The 17682-nt window shown below is 39.0% G+C and overlaps 2 protein-coding genes across 2 annotated transcripts in view; one reads left to right on the top strand and one right to left on the bottom strand.

The window, feature by feature from the left end:
• LOC129946908 (DNA ligase 1-like) overlaps positions 1 to 17682 on the bottom strand; it is an 84168-nt gene that overhangs the window by 33101 nt on the left and 33385 nt on the right. The window lies entirely within an intron of this gene.
• On the top strand, positions 6813 to 14882 carry LOC129946912 (peptidoglycan-recognition protein SA). The gene is made up of 4 exons (XM_056057292.1): positions 6813 to 7113; positions 7181 to 7379; positions 14467 to 14585; positions 14661 to 14882. Exons 1-4 carry the CDS (start codon positions 7026 to 7028, stop codon positions 14843 to 14845), a joined length of 591 nt encoding a protein of 196 aa, XP_055913267.1. The 5' UTR covers positions 6813 to 7025; the 3' UTR covers positions 14846 to 14882.

The following is a 17682-nucleotide window of genomic DNA, read 5'->3' as shown; positions in this document are numbered from 1 at the left end:
ATGTTTTTCGAGTTATTAGACAAAACATATGAGCAGTGTCCTAGCTACCATTATAAAATTGTCCTAGGCGATTGCCAAGCTAGGAATGGAAGACATCTTTTGTGGAATAATCAGCCTGCACGACAACACTTCCGACAACGGATTTAGGCTCATAGAATTTGCTAAGGGGCGATACGTCATGGTAGCCAGTACGCGTTTTCCATACCTCAACATCCACAAAGAAACTTGGAGTTCTCCAAATCCATCTACCGTCAACCAGATTGACCATATTGCGATCGACGCCAGACACGCTTCCAGCATCATGGATGTCCGAACTTTCCGAGGAGCTAATATCGACTCGGACCACAACCTGGTTGTAGCCAAGGTACCACTTCGGATTTCCAGACCCAAGGTCAAACAGGGAGGGCCTGGAAGAAGGCACAACATCGAACGGCTACAATCGCCAGAGATCGCCAAATTCTTTTCCAACCGAGTTACAAGTAACCTCTCTCGAAATTCTTTGCCAGCACAATGTAAGTTCCAAGATGCAATCAGAGAAGCCGCCTCTGATGTGCTGGGTTTTAGGCAGCCACCAACAAGGAAGGTTTGATGAGGAATGTCGGCAGGCAAATACAGCCAAACAACATGGCTTGAATGCCGAGCTCTTTAAGCAGCTGCAGATAAAATGGTTAAAGCATGCACCAACTTATCTGTAAGATATGGTAGGAAGAAAGCATGTCCAATGAATGTTACCTCAGTATTGTTTACCGGATCCTGAACAAATGACACCCTCTAAATTGCACCAACTATAGAGGAATCAGTTTACTTAACATCGCCTATAAAATCTTCTCTGCCGTAATATGTGAACGTCTAAAGCCCATCATCAACAACCTGATAGGTCCTTATCAGTGTGGTTTTAGACCAGGAAAGTCCACAGTCGATCAAATATTCATTACAATTACGGCAGATCCTGAAAAAACCCAAGAACACCAAATCGACACCCACCATCTTTTCAGCGATTTCAAGGCCGCGTATGACAGCATCTACAGGGACGAGCTGTATAGAGCCATGTCTAGTTTTGACATCCCTGCCAAACTCGTCCGTTTGTGCAGGATAACTATGGAGAATTCACGCTGCTCCCTAAAGGTTAGAGACAACTTAACAGAACCGTTCGATGTCAAAAAAGGTTTTAGACAATGTGATGCGCTGTCATGTGATTTTCTTAACATCGTGTTTGAAAGAATAGTGCAGAGCTCACACGTCAATACTAGAGGCACTATCTTTCAAAAATCTGTCCAATTACTAGCATATGCTGATGACATTGACATAATCGGAAGAACACAGCATGATGTCAATGGGGCTTTTGTGAGTATTGCGGCATAGGCAGCAAAAACGGGTTTAACGGTTAATGAGGGCAAGACAAAGTACATGCTGTCGTCAAGAAAGGACATACAACACCAACGTCTTGGTCAAAACGTGACCATCGACAGACGTAACTTTGAGGTAGTAAACGCAGAAAACAACACCAGCGCTGAGATCAAACGAAGAATAACTCTTGCTAACCGCTGTTTCTTTGGGCTAAGAAAGCAATTGAGTGGAAAAGTCCTCTCTCGAAGGACCAAAGTGTCGCTATATAAGACCTTTATCATCCTCGTCCTGCTATACGGTCCTATGGACTATGACAAAAGCGGATGAAAGCACCTTGGGTAGTTTCGAGAGAAACGTTCTTCGTGTGATCTTCGGTCCCGTATGCATTGAAGGGGAGTGGAAAAGAAGATGGAACGATTAGCTCTACGGGCTGTACAGTGACGTACTTAGCCGAAGGGTAAAAGTCCAACGACAAAGATGGCTGGTTCACGTAGAGCGCATAGAAACAAATGCTCCGGCCCTTAAATTCTTTTAATCCGCACCCACAGAAGAGCACAGTAGAGGAAGACCGCGGATTAGGTGGCGCGCACAAGTGGAAAGTGACCTCACCCAACTTGGAGCGCGAAACTGGAGTTTCGTTAGGGACCAAGCTAGATGGAGAAGTTTGTTGGGTGAGGCCTTAGTTCACACAGGACTGTAGCGCCACCTTAAGTAAGTAAGTAAGTAAGTAAGCCAGATTATAGAAGGCGATACACATTCCAAAAATGTTACCTTATTTTTTGCGGCATCGCGAATGATTATGAAACAAGAGTTGATTGGTGATGCATAGCACATTTGAAGAATATCAAAATGATTCATTTCATTCAGCAATTTGCTTTAACGATGCAAGACAACTTCGGGTTTTAGAAGCGTTAAAATCCATGTGGTTTCTTATTCCGCATTGGACAATGTAGGATGGAATTTATTAATCTTATCATATATTTCCGATTAACGTCCAAATTCAAAGGACAGGGTTTTAAATCTTAAAACTGATATAAAAAGCTTAAGGTATTACTGTCAGCTAAGCAGTCAGCAAGCAAGTTTCCGACATGAAATATTTACAAAAAAAATGAAAAAGAGCGTCGGAAACAAAACAGAGCCCTGAGGCACACCATCAGGATTTATTTTGTGAGTTTTTGGCTTAAATCCTTCTAAAAGAATTTGTATTGAACGTCTAAACCAAAGGCAAATATTTCGATTAAAGAACCTGTAAGTAGACTCTATCAAATGATTTGTTAAAATATGAAATGAACCATGAGATCATCAGTGGATCTATTGCTACGAAAACCAAACTACTTTAAGAAGCTTTCCTTCCTGATGGCGTGATAAAAGCGTGAAAGAATACCTCTTCAGACAATGTCGACATCTGTTGGAACTCTTCCATAGTAACGTGCCCAAGACCTGGGGGGGGCTATTAAACTTTAAATTGATTTTCTTCGTTTCTTCTTTAAAATTTCTTAAAAGTCTAACAGTCTTCTAAAAATTTTTAAAGATGAAAAGCGTGGCCGGATTGAGGGGAGGTCAACCGGGGCGGAGTACTCTAGTACTCTATTTTAAGTATAACAATATTTATAATTCAATTATATTTCTATATAATAATAAGAAGCAGTTCCAATTCAGTACCCATCTTGAGGGAGTACTCCAATCGCTTAATGGCTGAGTGGAGTGGTACTTGCCCGCAACCTAGGAGGAGTTTGTGGTCTCGAAAATTATATCGGTCTTTGGCCTGCTAATATATAAAATTAAATGATCGAATATTGGACGAAAAAATGTTCCACAGAACTTCAAAATTGCGATCACAGCCAGTAGAGAGCGGCACCGAATTCTGATTAAAAAATTATCGGAGAAGTAAAGCGGCCAGTTTTTAGTCTTGAAAAAGCTCAGCGACACTCGTTGGCCTTGTTGCGCTGAAGCTACGAAAGCCTTAGTCAACGGCTATTCGGAAATCGAAGAAGCTCTAATCAGCATATCTTCCAATATTAGAGCAAAAACACATCGTGAGGAATGAATTAACGCACCTTCTACAGAAGATGAGTGGTCTCGAAACCGCTTTGTTTGCAACATTTTGGAACGATATCTTAGAGCGATTCAACGCTGCAAAGAAGATGAATAGGCAATGCGTGCATTATTGAAATCGTTCGTGGAATCCAAAAAAAAAAGATTTTGATAAATACGAGGAGGCAGCCAAAACATATCCCATACTGATGAATATGTTCCATCACGCACCCGCACCAGAAAGAGAAATGTGAGGTTAAATCCGCTCGATTACGGAGAAGCACCAGACGCAAAGCTGTCACCCAAGAAAAAATACAAAGTATCCGCCTTCATCCCAGTAATTGAAAAGTTATCTGTTTCTCTTACTGAAAGATAGCATGCCTATAAAGCTGGACATTCGAAATTTGGATGCTGAAAACTTGCACGCTTCAGCAGAGGCATTGGTGAAAGTGTATCCGGATGATTTTGGGCCTAGTTTAAGTAATGACTTGGTTCAATTTGTGTCTTCAAATGACTCATACAAAAAAAAAGGACTTTGGAACAAATCAATCACTGGAACTATTTTACTACCAAGTTCTCGAAAATCAAAATTAAAGAGCTACATTTCCAAACCTCGAGATTGCATTGAGAATGTATTTGGTTTTGATGGTAACAAATTGCACTGGAGAGCACTCATTTTCAAAAATGAAAATTATAGCAAAAGGCATTCGAACCACGACTTTATATATGTTTGTTCAATACTAAAGGAATCGACTTGGAAAGATAGATGGATACAGATTTTATTGAATTAAAAAGTAAAATTTATATTACACACCATAAATGTTTCTTCCAATAGAAAGTCGTTTCTAAATACATTCCTTCTGATTTCTCTGAGAATGGGACATTTCCCCAAGAAGTGGACAGTATCCTCTCTATCTGATTGGTTGCACACATTATGGCTGAAACACATACACGCTTCAGCTTCTGCTTCGTCTGCGTTACGTTAGGCCTGCTTCGAGGTTGCTTTGAATGACTTTTCTATTATTTCATCCCTCCAAAGAGCAAATATTTTGTTTGTTGACATTTTTTTTACAGCTGATGAGCTGTCAGACAAAGCAAATGTTCAGATAATTGAACTAGAACTTCCGTTTGCAGTCACATTACGTTACATTACGTTCTTTTCCTTACGATTGTCAAGCGAAACGTGAGGTCGAAGCTTCATTGTGGTAGCATGCATTGAATTCCTATGGCTGAACTCGTAAACGTCAGGCGAAGCCGAAGCTGAAGCGTGTTTGTGATAATGAGTTTTATAAGGTGCTCTTTGAGCATGACAGTCCCATATTTAAGAAATTAAACTGTAATACTATCGATCCGGCTGCTTTTCTATCTTTAAGCGTCTTCAGCGTTTCTTTCAACTAGCTTAATGTAAATGCACAGTCCAGAGACAGAGAGTCGACTACGCATTCAAGTGCTGCGAATCGCCACTTTGTCGGCTTTATTACAGGATTTAAAAGATCCTTGAAATGGGAAAGCATTACATTAGAAGACATTTTTGTGGGGGTGGTAAAATGTTTTCCATTCAGCTCTCTAGCCAGTTTCCAAAAATCAGCGGAGCTTTTACAAGATGCTAATCGGGCTGCTTGTTTTTTCAGTGTATAACTTTTTTTTAGTCTTACAAAGCTCTTTAAACTTCTTATTGGCCTCTATATTAAAACCCTAAAATAATCCTTGGGTGGAGTTACGGAAGATCCTCAGCAACGCAAATAATGTTTTACAAGCTTTTAGACATTCTTCGTCAAACCAGGGTTCTTTTTTTGTATTTTCTTTCTTTTGTTTGAGTCCTTCCTGTGCGTATGGGGCTTTCACAATCCGTTCCAAAAGCGAAAAGTCCATACTCATAAAGGTTATTTCCTCATCATGCTTAATTTGAAGTTGTATTGTCACTACAACAGGAAGGTGTTCTGAATATGATACTTCACTAATCTCAAAACCTTTCACGAACGGTTCCCAATCTTCTCTTATGATAGTATAATCGACCACTGATGTCCCTTGGCCGCCCACAAACGTTAAATGTCCTGAGGAGTCGCGTGCACTGGTGCCATTTAGTATGCGCAGACCAAACGTATTACAAAGCTCTAATAGTTTCTTCCCTCGTGCGTTAGAGCAAGGATCTTTTGATTGTCTGCGGCAACCTCTTAAATCATTCATCACTACTGCCTGCGATCTAATGAATGTACGAGTATATGATCATTTTTCGAAGTCGTCTTCCCAGTTGTTACAATTCAAATACGTCGGAAGTATTGTAAGACGGATGTTGTAAGTTTTGAATTCTAGAAAAGAAATATCGTTGTATGTTTTGAAGGCGTAGCCGGTATTTAGTTTTTTCTTAAATCCTAGGAAACATCCTCCACTTGCTCTTCATCGTGTGTGATTCCTCGTTGCTGGTATCCACTTAAACGTAAAATCTAATATTTTATTTTCAATTTTTGCGAAGTTATCCTCGGTAATGAAAGTTTCATATAGAAAAATTAAGTCATAATTATTGTTTAAATTATAAAACTCATTATACAGAGATTTATTACAAAGACCTGACACATTATAAGATAAATTTTTTAAATATTCATATTTTAAAACTAAGTTATTTTGTACGGGTTTTATTTTGGCAGACAGCTTTAATACTAAACATTATAATTCCTACTACTAACGACACCGCTGAACCCAGGGACTTGCACTGCATTATCGACGCTTATTGTTTGTAAGCTTGCTGTCATCTGAGCCTTGTCAAGTCAGATTTCGTTAGAAAATTTTTGAGTCGATCATCAAGCAATGTTGCTAGAGAGGTTTCAATGGTTTTTGAAAATAGTTTGTAGTGAGGAGGCTCCACACCTTTATTGCCCCGAGGCCTCTGGAGCTCTAAATCTGGCCCTGATAAAAAGAGAAACTTATTCAACCTTGCTGAAATAATTTAAATAAAACATGAGCCGTTTTCTGGGGCTCACCTTAACAATTTAAATTGTCACTTGCTGTACTATTTTCCTCAACTCAAACTGTCATATTTATGCGCCTTTCAGAAATTGGTTTGAAAAAGCATTTTATTAATGAAATAATAAAAACTTTTGCGAATCTTTATAAAAAGTTCTTATGAGTTAGAAAAAAGTAAAAGTCATTTTTAGGGGATTTTTTCTTATAAAAACAACATGCACTCATAGCGAACTTCATTTAATTTACACTTAGAAATTAAAGTAGGTGAGTGTGGTGCTTAAAACAACATCAGTTCTTACCGAATCATTGAAAAATGGAAACGTTTAACATCATTTCCGGTCTTTGTTTTTTTCTGAAGTAAACATAATAAAGAACATCGTTTTTGAATGCAATCAATTTAATATTTAACACGATTAGTCATATCGTATTCTTAGTAAAAACAGACATCTTGGGAATTCCAAGTCCAACTATTACGCTGCTTGCTGCCAAAAAAGTTCATTCACAGTGAAGTGCCTATACTTTCTCAAAAAGTCAAGCCAACAGAAAAGATTCCCTAAAAAAATCCCCTCGGCAGAATGTTTATTATTGTTTATAAATATTATCAACTTTTCGCTTCAGTTAACCTCATCAAGGTTTCTTAATCAGTCTTTCTTAACATTTGGTGACAGCTGAACGTTTTCTAAATGCACGACTTTTTTGTGATGAAGATCTTTGTATTATGTGTTTTGACATTCACTGCAATTATTTGTGTCGAAAGTGGAAAGAAAAAAGGTCCGTCAATTAATTGTTTAAATAACTCAAAAATGTATACAAAAATTTGTGTTAATTCTTTTTATAGATTGTCCAACAATCAAGTCCAAACGACAATGGAGTGGAGTTGTAGCTAAAAATATTGACTATCAAACAATTCCTGTTCAATATGTTGTCATTCATCATACTGTCAGTCAAGAGTGTAATTCATTTGCGGAATGTGCAACCATCATTCAAAATATTCAAAGTTACCACATGAATTTAGGATACAGTGACATTGGATACAAGTGAGTCTATTTTACATCAACTAATAACTTATATTTTAAGATTAAATCATTTTCTTAAACAAATAAATTGATGTCGGGTGTAAACGATTAAGAATAATTAGCGATTAACTGATTGCAAAAAAAGGTTAAAGTTTATTTGCGTTTGTATTTTAATTCGAGATAAATGTGTTGAGAGTTATTTGTAAACACAAAAATGTACTTAATGTTCAAGATAGGATAGGGGTTGCAAATAATTTTAAATGATTATTTATGTTCTGGTTTTGAAATAGAAAAAAAAAGTAATTAAATTTAGAATTTTTATAGACATCCAAACGATGTTCAAATGATAGACATGTGCATTCAAGAGGACACAAGCGTCCACAGGTTTTTTTTCTTAAAACCAACCTCTGTCTATCAACTCCTACTCTCACCTCCACGTGGTGAACATCGGATGCCTAGTACCTCAACTGGAGATTGGGTTCCAACCCCAGTGGAAAGTTGTTGGGGGCAGCAAACGAGAGAGGTGGGGAGAGGTGTTTCCACTAAGGCACCTCTCCTTATCCAGACGGCAGCGGAGGAATTCCCGAGATGGAATCAACGGTGGCGTCTACAGTTCCAGTAAGGTTGAACTACTTACTGAACACCTTATAGGGCTTCTTCGACTTATTCGGAGCCCAGGCCTGTAAGGAGCGGTTTTATCCGGCTCCCCATCCTTGGAGTTATACTTAGGATCTGGCCCTCCAGGTTGGGGGTTGTGCGTCGGGGTGACTTCCTGGCCACGTAAAAAATACCTTTAGTTTCGAAGCACCAACAAGCCTCGGATACGGACGGATTTACTGTTGACAACCAACGCAAACGAATAAAGGACAACGAACTTCGGATATGCACGTGGAATGTTAGGTCCCTTAACAGACCACGTGCGGCCGAAGAATTAGCGGAGGCCCTAGAACGATATAAAGCAGATATCACCGCCATCCAGGAAATACGATGGGATGGGCCGGGCAAAAAGAGGATGAAAAACTGCGATATTTACTATGGTGACTGCTACCACGAAAACCAACAGCGCTTATTTGGATGCGGATTCGTCATTGGAGCCAGACTTAGGCAAGAAGTCTTGAGCTATAGGTGCATCAATGAGCGCCTCATGACCATACGCATCAAGGCTAAATTCGGCAACATTAGCCTGATATGCGCGCACGCCCCCACAGAAGAGAAAGACGACAACACCAAAGATATGTTCTTCGAGCTCTTAGACAAAACATATGAGCAATGCCCTAGCTACGATATTAAAATAGTCCTGGGCGATTTTAATGCCAAGCTAGGAAGGGAAGACATCTTTGGTAGAATAATCGGGAAAAACAGCCTGCACGACAACACTTCCGACAATGGATTCAGGCTCATAGATTTTGCTGCGGGGCGAAACGTCATGGTAGCCAGTACGCGTTTTCTACACCTCAACATCCACAAAGGAACTTGGACTTCTCCAGATCAATCTACCGTCAACCAGATTGACCATATTGCGATCGACGTCAGACACGCTTCCAGCATTATGGATGTACGAACTTTCCGAGGAGCTAACATCGACTCGGACCACTACCTCGTTGTAGCCAGGGTAGCACTTCGGATTTCCAGACCCAAGGCAAAACAGGGAGGTGCTGGGAGAAGATACAACGTCGAACGGCTACAATCGCCAGAGATCGCCAAATCCTTTTCCGACCGAGTGACAAGTAACCTCTCCCGAAGTTCTCTGCCGCCAACACAATGTATCGAAAACCAGTGGCAACATTGCCAAGATGCAATCAGAGAAGCCGCCTCTGATGTGCTTGGTTTCAAACAGCCACCAACAAGGAACCCCTGGTTTGATGAGGAATGTCGGCAGGCAAATGCAGCCAAACAACAGGCACGCAAAGCGGCGCTGCATAAAAGGACGAGAGCTGCTCGTGAGCTCTATGAGCAGAAGAGGCGAGAGGAACGCCGACTTTTCAGAAGGAAAAAGAGAGGGCATGAGAAGCGTGCGGTCGAAGATGTTGAGAAGTATAAAAGCAGGAATGAGGTTCGAAAGTTTTATGAACAGGTGAAACGAAATTCACAGGTACATAAACCTAGAACCGAAGGCTGCAAAGACGAAAGTGGAAACATCATAGTGGAACCGCAGTCAATGCTGAGGATATGGAAGGACCACTTCTGCAGACTGTATAACGGCGACGAAGAACTGAATCCCGCTGTCAGGCAGGATGACCCATTCGATATAGACGACGAAAGCCAACAATCCCGTCCTCCCGACTTAGACGAAGTAAAGATTGCCATATCTAAGTTGAAGTCTAATAAAGCCGCTGGAGCAGATGGCTTGAATGCCGAGCTCTTTAAAGCAGCTGGAGATAAGTTGGTTAGGAGCATGCACCAACTTATCTGTAAGATATGGTCGGAAGAAAACATGCCCGATGAATGGAACCTCAGTATTGTTTGCCCGATCCTGAAAAAAGGAGACCCTCTAAACTGCACCAACTATAGAGGAATAAGTCTACTTAACATCGCCTATAAGATCTTCTCTGCCATAATATGTGAACGTCTAAAGCCCATCGTCAACAACCTGATAGGTCCTTATCAGTGTGGTTTTAGACCAGGAAAGTCCACAGTTGATCAAATATTCACATTACGGCAGATCCTGGAAAAAACTCAAGAGCACCAAATCGACACCCACCACCTTTTCATCGATTTCAAGGCCGCATATGACAGCATCTACAGGGACGAGCTGTATAGAGCCATGTCTAGTTTTGGCATCCCTGCCAAACTCGTCCGTTTGTGCAGGATGACCATGGAGAATTCACGCTGCTCCATAAAGGTTGGAAACAACTTAACAGAACCTTTCGATGTCAAAAAAGGTTTTAGACAAGGTGATGCGCTGTCATGCGATTTTTTTAACATCGTGCTTGAAAGAATAGTGCAGAGCTCACACGTCAACACTAGAGGCACTATCTTTCAAAAGTCTGTCCAATTACTGGCATATGCTGATGACATTGACATAATCGGAAGAACTCAGCGTGATGTCAATGGGGCTTTTGTGAGTATTGAGGCAGAGGCGGCAAAAATGGGTTTAACGGTTAATGAGGGCAAAACAAAGTACATGCTGTCGTCTAGAAAGGACATACAACACCGACGTTTTGGTCAAAACGTCACAATCGACAGACGTACCTTTGAGGTAGTCAAGGACTTCGTCTACCTAGGCTCCGCTGTAAACGCAGAAAACAACACCAGCGCTGAGATCAAACGCAGAATAACTCTTGCTAACCGCTGTTTCTTTGGACTAAGAAAGCAATTGAGTAGTAATGTCCTCTCTCGAGGGACCAAAGTGTTGCTATATAAGACCCTTATCATCCCCGTCCTGCTATACGGTGCAGAAGCATGGACCATGACAAAAGCGGATGAAAGCACCTTGGGTCGCTTCGAGAGAAAAGTTCTTCGTGTGATCTACGGTCCCGTATGCATCGAAGGGGAGTGGAGGAGAAGATGGAACGACGAACTGTACGGGCTGTACAGCGACGTAGACTTAGCAAGAAGAGTAAAAGTCCAACGACTAAGATGGCTGGGTCACGTAGAGCGCATGGAAACCAATGCTCCGGCCCGGAAAGTCTTCGAATCCGCACCCACAGGACAGCGCAGTAGAGGAAGACCGCGGATCAGGTGGCGCGCACAAGTGGAAGGTGACCTCACCCAACTTGGAGCGCGAAACTGGAGACATCTAGCTAGGGACCGAGCTAGATGGAGAAGTTTGTTGGGTGAGGCCCTAGTTCACACAGGACTGTAGCGCCACCTTAAGTAAGTATAGACATCCAAACAAGAAGACATGCCCAAACGGGGGGGCATGCTTTCTGAATGCAAAAATTGCACAACAAACCTAGTCAATCCGGAACTGTCATATTAATGACAAATACAAATATATAAAATAAGAAACATTTGTGTTTTCAGAACATTAAATAGTTTTTTTTTTATCTTTTTAAATTCCATTAAACCAAATAGAAAATATAAAATGATTAATTTATATTTGTATTTAAATACCGAAAGAGCTGATTGTGAAACGTCAAATCTAGTGTGCACTTAATTTCAACTACTTTTGTAGTTAGGTTAGATTTAGCCAATCAGAATCCCTTGACTACGTAGCCACTAGCTTTGTGAATGCGACCATTGATTCGAAGGAAAATGACAGTTTAATAGGTATAGAAAGTAAGGTTGGCAAAGCTTTTTAAATTGGTGGCCATTTTTTCAGCTATCAAATGATCTGTTTCTGATTTGGTTTGACATTTCAAAATAAATAGACTGACCCCTTAACAACGCTTCAGAATTGAGTAATTTTTATTTTTAAAGTCAAGGTCCTGTTCGAAATACGTATGGCGAACTACTTCCATTAACATTTAATATTTAAAAACAATTACATAAAAAAAAACTGACTGTTTTGGTGTGTTCGATGGGTTGGTGGAGTAATTGGTTTACACTTCCTTAAAGACGAGGAACGTTACAGTCAATTGTGGCCGCTATAGAAAAATGAATATAGACTTTTTTATTCATTAGTTGAACAACTTTGACTGTTACAAGATCTGTAATTTAAAAAAGTTGGCGAGCGGCAGGCGGTTGCGCAATATGTTACACAGCTCTTGTCATAATTGGCTTTATGAGGAACATTTTTGGTAAACCAAATTTCATGTTACGGATCAGTGTATATAGGCCTCTAAGATTTTTGCAACTTAACGCCACTTGACTTTTTTCTCTGGGGATATCTGAAGTCGCTGATGACTGACGGCTTGGAGGAAAACATTCGCAGCAACATTACAGGGGTTGTTTATATCTTTAATTTGATTACGTTAAGAGAAATATGGAAGCATTTAATAGTAGAGACCGGAAAAACAGAATTGAGTAAATCATTTCACATTCTCGCTGTGCGGTTAAAAAAGAATCTCTACACCTGACAGTACGTCCGATGATAAACTCAGTGCAAACTTATGGTAATGCGAGTACTACGGGAAAATTGTTTGGGGGGGGGGGGGGGTATTTCAATTGGCCAATTCGACAGAATGTTGCTTGTTAAAAACTCGGTAATTGTTTTGGTTATAGTTCTATCATTTCAAAGCTCTCTTTTAGATCATCTCCAAAAGATTTAAACTTGTTTTAGAGATAGCTTCTCAAATATGCGTTATACGGCTTGATCCGGTGAATCTTCGGTCGATAAGTCTGTTGCCAAGTATCAGTAAGGTATTCGAAAAGTTTATAAATAGTGCTCTGTCCAAGTGGGCTGAGAACAACAAAATGATTCCGGATAATCAGTTTGGCTTTAAGGCGGGACATGACACTATTCATGATGCTTTTAAGCTTGTTTCTGATATCAAGTGGAACAGATCTAAAAGACAATGTACGGGTGCTTGTCTGGTTGACTTGGAGAAGGCCTTCGACACCGTATGATTAGAGGGTCAGTATCTAAAGTTAAACAGACTTGGCATAAGTAAACCACTGTTGTATATACTTTATGACATGCTTAATGGTAGACAGTTTATTGTCAAAATTGGCAATGTAACATCTACCAAAATCTTTGATATTAAAAATGGTCTTCAACAGGGAGCGGTTAACTCGCCGATCTTATTCAGCATTTACACCAGTGATTTGATAGCAAGTCTGACTAAGGCAATAGCGTGCGCCGACTACTTAATTGCGTACAGAACGGCTCCAAAAATTGCGGTTATTAAGACACTTTTGCAGGGTGACTTCGACAAGATTCAGCAATATTGCGATGACTGGAAGTTGAAAATCAACATTCAGAAATGCCAAACTATTCTGTTCAGGACTCCGCTGAATGGAACCTCAAGAGACACAAGAAAGAACTGGAAAATTCTAATGATCGTTGGACCAAATCGACAGCCACTGGCGAATAAAAACGTAGTAAAGTACCTTGGCATCTGGTTGGATCAGTACTTGTATTTTGACAGACATATGAGTGCTGCTTTGGCCAGAGCTAGGGGAGCCTTTGCCCTGACAAAACAGTTGTTTTTTTGCATGGCCCTTATTCGGCCGATGTTTGCCTATGGGTGCCCTGTATGGTTCAACGTTGCCCCATCTTAAATGAAAAAGATTCGTCTGTTTGAGAGACAATGTCTGCAACGTTGCCTTGGAATACACAGAACACCAGAGTCGAAGTACAAACATTACTATTCCAACCAGGTTCTATACAACAGAGCCAACATAACCAGAATAGATAATTTCTTGCAGAAGCTTGGTAGCGATGTCTTCGACTAACAGCTAAAATTTTGGAGCGTACTACCCCAACAATGAGTACTACGTGTACTTTTAAGTGGCAACATTCCGCCCGAAGCTTTTCTTTCTATTTAGACAATCGAGTGCTGATACAAGATAGGGAGGCGGTTCCGCTAATTTACCACGTCAGCCGTAAAATTGTAGATAGGCGACTCCTTTACAGTCGAGACGTCCTAGCAGCCGAGTGCCTTCGTGTTGTGTCTAAAAGTCTGAGTGGAAGATAAAGAGACTTAGAAACCATTAAAATTCATTATAATCTTTATTTCATTAAAATAAAAAAAACTTGCTACTAGTTAATCTATAACCTCAAAATTATATACGTCTGTACTTTGATCGATTGCAACGTGGAATGAACAATGAATTGTAAATAGGAAAAGACAAGAGGTATAATTCATAGAGAGAGACAGATAATAAATATTTTTACTTCAGATTTAGACATGTTCAATGACATGATAATTTATATATGACACTTCGGTTCTGTAGGACTGTTTCCGATAGGGACCGAAGAGATAGGGTAAGGCTCAAATTGAGAATGTCATTTAAAGTTGTCTAGGGCCTTTGGTCTTGGCCGACTTATATAGGTTTAAGGATTAGGTTAGGGACAGTCAGGGTAGCTTTAAAGATTTTAATAAAATAAAAAAAATATGTTATACGGCCACAAATGTTGGAAAATTTCAGTGGATTATTTTTTCGAACGAATTAAATTTGATGTCAATTTAGAAAAACCATCTTGCTTCTAAAAAAAACACCTTTTTTATACATAAGATTGCATTCAGAGCATTTCTTGAATAAACTTTTCTATAATCTTCAGCTTCTTGATTGGTAACGATGGATTAGTTTATGAAGGATGTGGATGGCACAAAATAGGTGCTCATACTTATGGTTATAATCGCAATGGTACTGGAATAGCATTTGTTGGTGATTTTACAGGTATTTAAATTATTTTGTATTGAAAGTTTTCAGAAAGTCAGAACTAATTTAAAAAAAAAACATATTTTCTTTTAGATAAACTTCCATCAAGAAAAGCTTTAAATGCTGCAAAGAAACTATTACAGTGTGGAGTTGCATTAGGGGAATTAGGTCCACGATTTAAATTACTAGCTGCTCGTCAAGTATCGGGAACAATTAGTCCTGGTTTGCCAATTTATGGAGAAATTCAAGAATGGGATAATTGGTCTGAAAGTGCGTGAACATAAATAAATAAAAATAAATACAATTGTAAAACAAGTCTGTTCTGTTTTCTAATAACTTGTATTGTAATGGCAGTTTATCACTTAAGATCTAAAAATTTAATGGAATTTCATTTCTTCTCTATTCAGCTTCGAAATGTTGAAATTTGTTTTTTTTCAAATAATCACTCCAACAAGGAATATCTTTACACAATACTTTTTTATCGTCACCAATATTACGAGGATATTGCACTTTGAACACACTCTCAATGCCATATTTTATACCGAGACTGAGTATTGCCGCTAAATCGGCAACACGACGAGTCGCCTTGAAGTCAATCAAAAAATTACTTATTGCTCCGCGATCTGCTGCCCTTATATCTTCGGGTTTCTGTGCTAAGGCATACTCCAAATCATGAATATAGGCTTTGAAGCGAAAATACTCCATTTAAGAAGATGGGAATCTCAGACTGACATTTCGGTTTGCCTACAAGCTACTGAGGACTAAATGTGAGAAAGTGTGCGTGAAAAACCAAACACATTCTCACATTTAGTCTTCAGGTCCATCTAAATGCTTCATTTTGAATGTTTCATGGCCTTCGTTCAAAAACGAAACAATCCTAGCCAACAGAATCTGAAGTGCTGACATGGTCTTAAATTAGAAGATTTGTATAGCTTTTTAATTTAAATCCAAATAAATGTTGTAAATCCATATTAAATAAAATAAAATTAACCAAATACATATTTAATGATTTATTAGTGCTGTATTTTGTTTACTTAAATTATATTTGCGGACGTAATATTCGTTCAACTGGTTAAGTATAATTGGAAATGGACAAAAGTGTAACTCAAAACATTTTAAAACAACAAAACAGACAATTTTAACAGCTGTAGTTTGCTTAGAGCATTTTTTTGGCGTGTCGTTAGAAGTTCAGGTGGAAACAATAGGCTTTAGCTAGTTCAGATTCCTCTTGGAGTCTTGGAAGAAAAAATTCTCCGATCATGTTCCTGTAACGAGCTCCATTCACGGTAACTGCGCGTTCGTTTTCTTCAAAAAAATAAGGACCAATTATTCTCATTGCCGACATCGCACACCAGACAGTAACTCGCTCACAATTGAGTGGCTTCTGGTGAAGCTCACGCGGATTTACACCAAACCAACAACGCATGTTTTCACTTTTTTTCGTCACTGAGAAAAACTACCGCGTCTTCAGGCAGGTTGTCAATCAGCATTTCACATGCATTTTGACGGGCAATAAAATTGCGTTCCGTTGATTCTTGCACAACAGCCAATTTATAGGGATGAAATTGAAAGTCTTTATGGAGAATTCGTCAAACAGTGGTGTCAGAAATTCCCGTAGCAGCTGCGAACTGACTGCCTCACTCTTTCGATATTTTCCGGAGTCCTGATGGTCCGTTGAAGTCCATTTCTGGGTTTAGCGATACTTCCACACTCCCGAAATGAGTAAACCCACGACAGAATCGAATTACGGCCAGGAACGAGTCTGTGAGGAGGAATTTCAAAGCGAGCGCGGAAGGCACGTTGCGTAGCAACAAGTGAGCGACCGTTAGAAAAGAAGCTCTCAACTGCGAAGGCCCGCTGCTCTCTAGATAAGAGCATGATGGCAACTGACTGGAGGGAGAAACAAACTTGGGAACTTCCCCCTACCAGATGCGCCCCCTCTTGCCCCTTCACCCACCCAACTCACCGCGCGGGAATTTTTTCAAATAAGTAAGTTTCTCTGGCGCACCCTGTATTTATTATATTAAGAAAAACATGTACGTAAAACTCATTAATTTGTTTCATTATTAGCAGCACTTTTACTGAATATACCCTTCAAACAATAATAAGTAAACTTGAACTTTTGTAACTAAACATTTTTAAGGAATGAATGAAAATTGTTTGTTGATTATTAGACGTTTTCATTTTGTGACATATGTCAAAATTTGCATTTTATTTGCTCTGCATTTATTCAACAAGTTCGCTATAATCCCTCTGATTTTTTTTTAAATATTGGTGCTCCTATGAAGCATAATCCGACCACAACAGGGGTGCTATAACACCCCAGGCATTTTTATTCGAACTGTAATTTTGATTTTGCTTCATTTTCCTTTCTACAGTTTTTTTGTAAAAATATTTATTTTTTTTATGAATTATTTTTTTATGTTTTTAATAAAGTATGTGAATTGTTGTGTTTGAATAAAAATTAGATGTTGTCCTTTAAAGTTTTTTTTAAAAATGTATTCTTGGCTGGGGTGTTATGGCACCCCTGTTGTGGTGTATATATATTTTAAATGTGTTGTGGTCGGAAGGTTAAATTTAATATTTATTAATCAAAATGGAATTGAAGAATAGTTTCAAGCTTAAATCATTAAAAACAAACTTTAAATATACTTTGATTAATTAAATAGATACAGATTTTAATTACTTGCAAAAAAAAATATTTGGGCCGTTCATTTACGAAAACTTATTGGAATTCAATAAATTGCGCTAGCACCCTTAACTTGATGGTTCTTCGAACGCATCTTTGATACAATAATCCGAGGTTATTTATGAAATTTAAAGAATTTCGTAGTGATTACTGCAAATTAGTGAATTAATTATAATAAACTGATGTTGAATATGCTTTTTCAAGACGAAAATGTAGGTACATTGGTTCGCTATCAAAAAATGATTGCATAACTAAAGGTTACAACTGACTTTTTCATCGAAAAAAGTAAAAATAAAAACCTGTAAGAAAAACTAATTTACCATCCCACGGCTTGTTTTTGCTTGTTTTCACCAAAAAAGAGCAAATTTTGTTTTCACAGTTTAAAATTTTGCCTGATGTTAAAAACTTCCTCAAAAGCATTAAAGT

The sequence above is a fragment of the Eupeodes corollae genome, chromosome 2 (assembly GCF_945859685.1).
Source record: "Eupeodes corollae chromosome 2, idEupCoro1.1, whole genome shotgun sequence".
Classification (NCBI taxonomy): Eukaryota; Metazoa; Arthropoda; class Insecta; order Diptera; family Syrphidae; genus Eupeodes; species Eupeodes corollae.
The sequence above is the reverse complement of the archived record's forward strand: the minus strand, read 5'-3'. Positions and strand labels throughout refer to the sequence as shown.

Excerpts from the sequence above, each read along its gene's own strand:
- LOC129946912 (XM_056057292.1), top strand. The coding sequence starts at position 7,026 with ATGCACGACTTTTTTGTGATGAAGATCTTTGTATTATGTGTTTTGACA. Across the intron at positions 7,114-7,180 it reads CGAAAGTGGAAAGAAAAAAG|ATTGTCCAACAATCAAGTCC; the intron begins GTCCGTCAATTA and ends TTCTTTTTATAG. Across the intron at positions 14,586-14,660 it reads ATTTGTTGGTGATTTTACAG|ATAAACTTCCATCAAGAAAA; the intron begins GTATTTAAATTA and ends ATTTTCTTTTAG.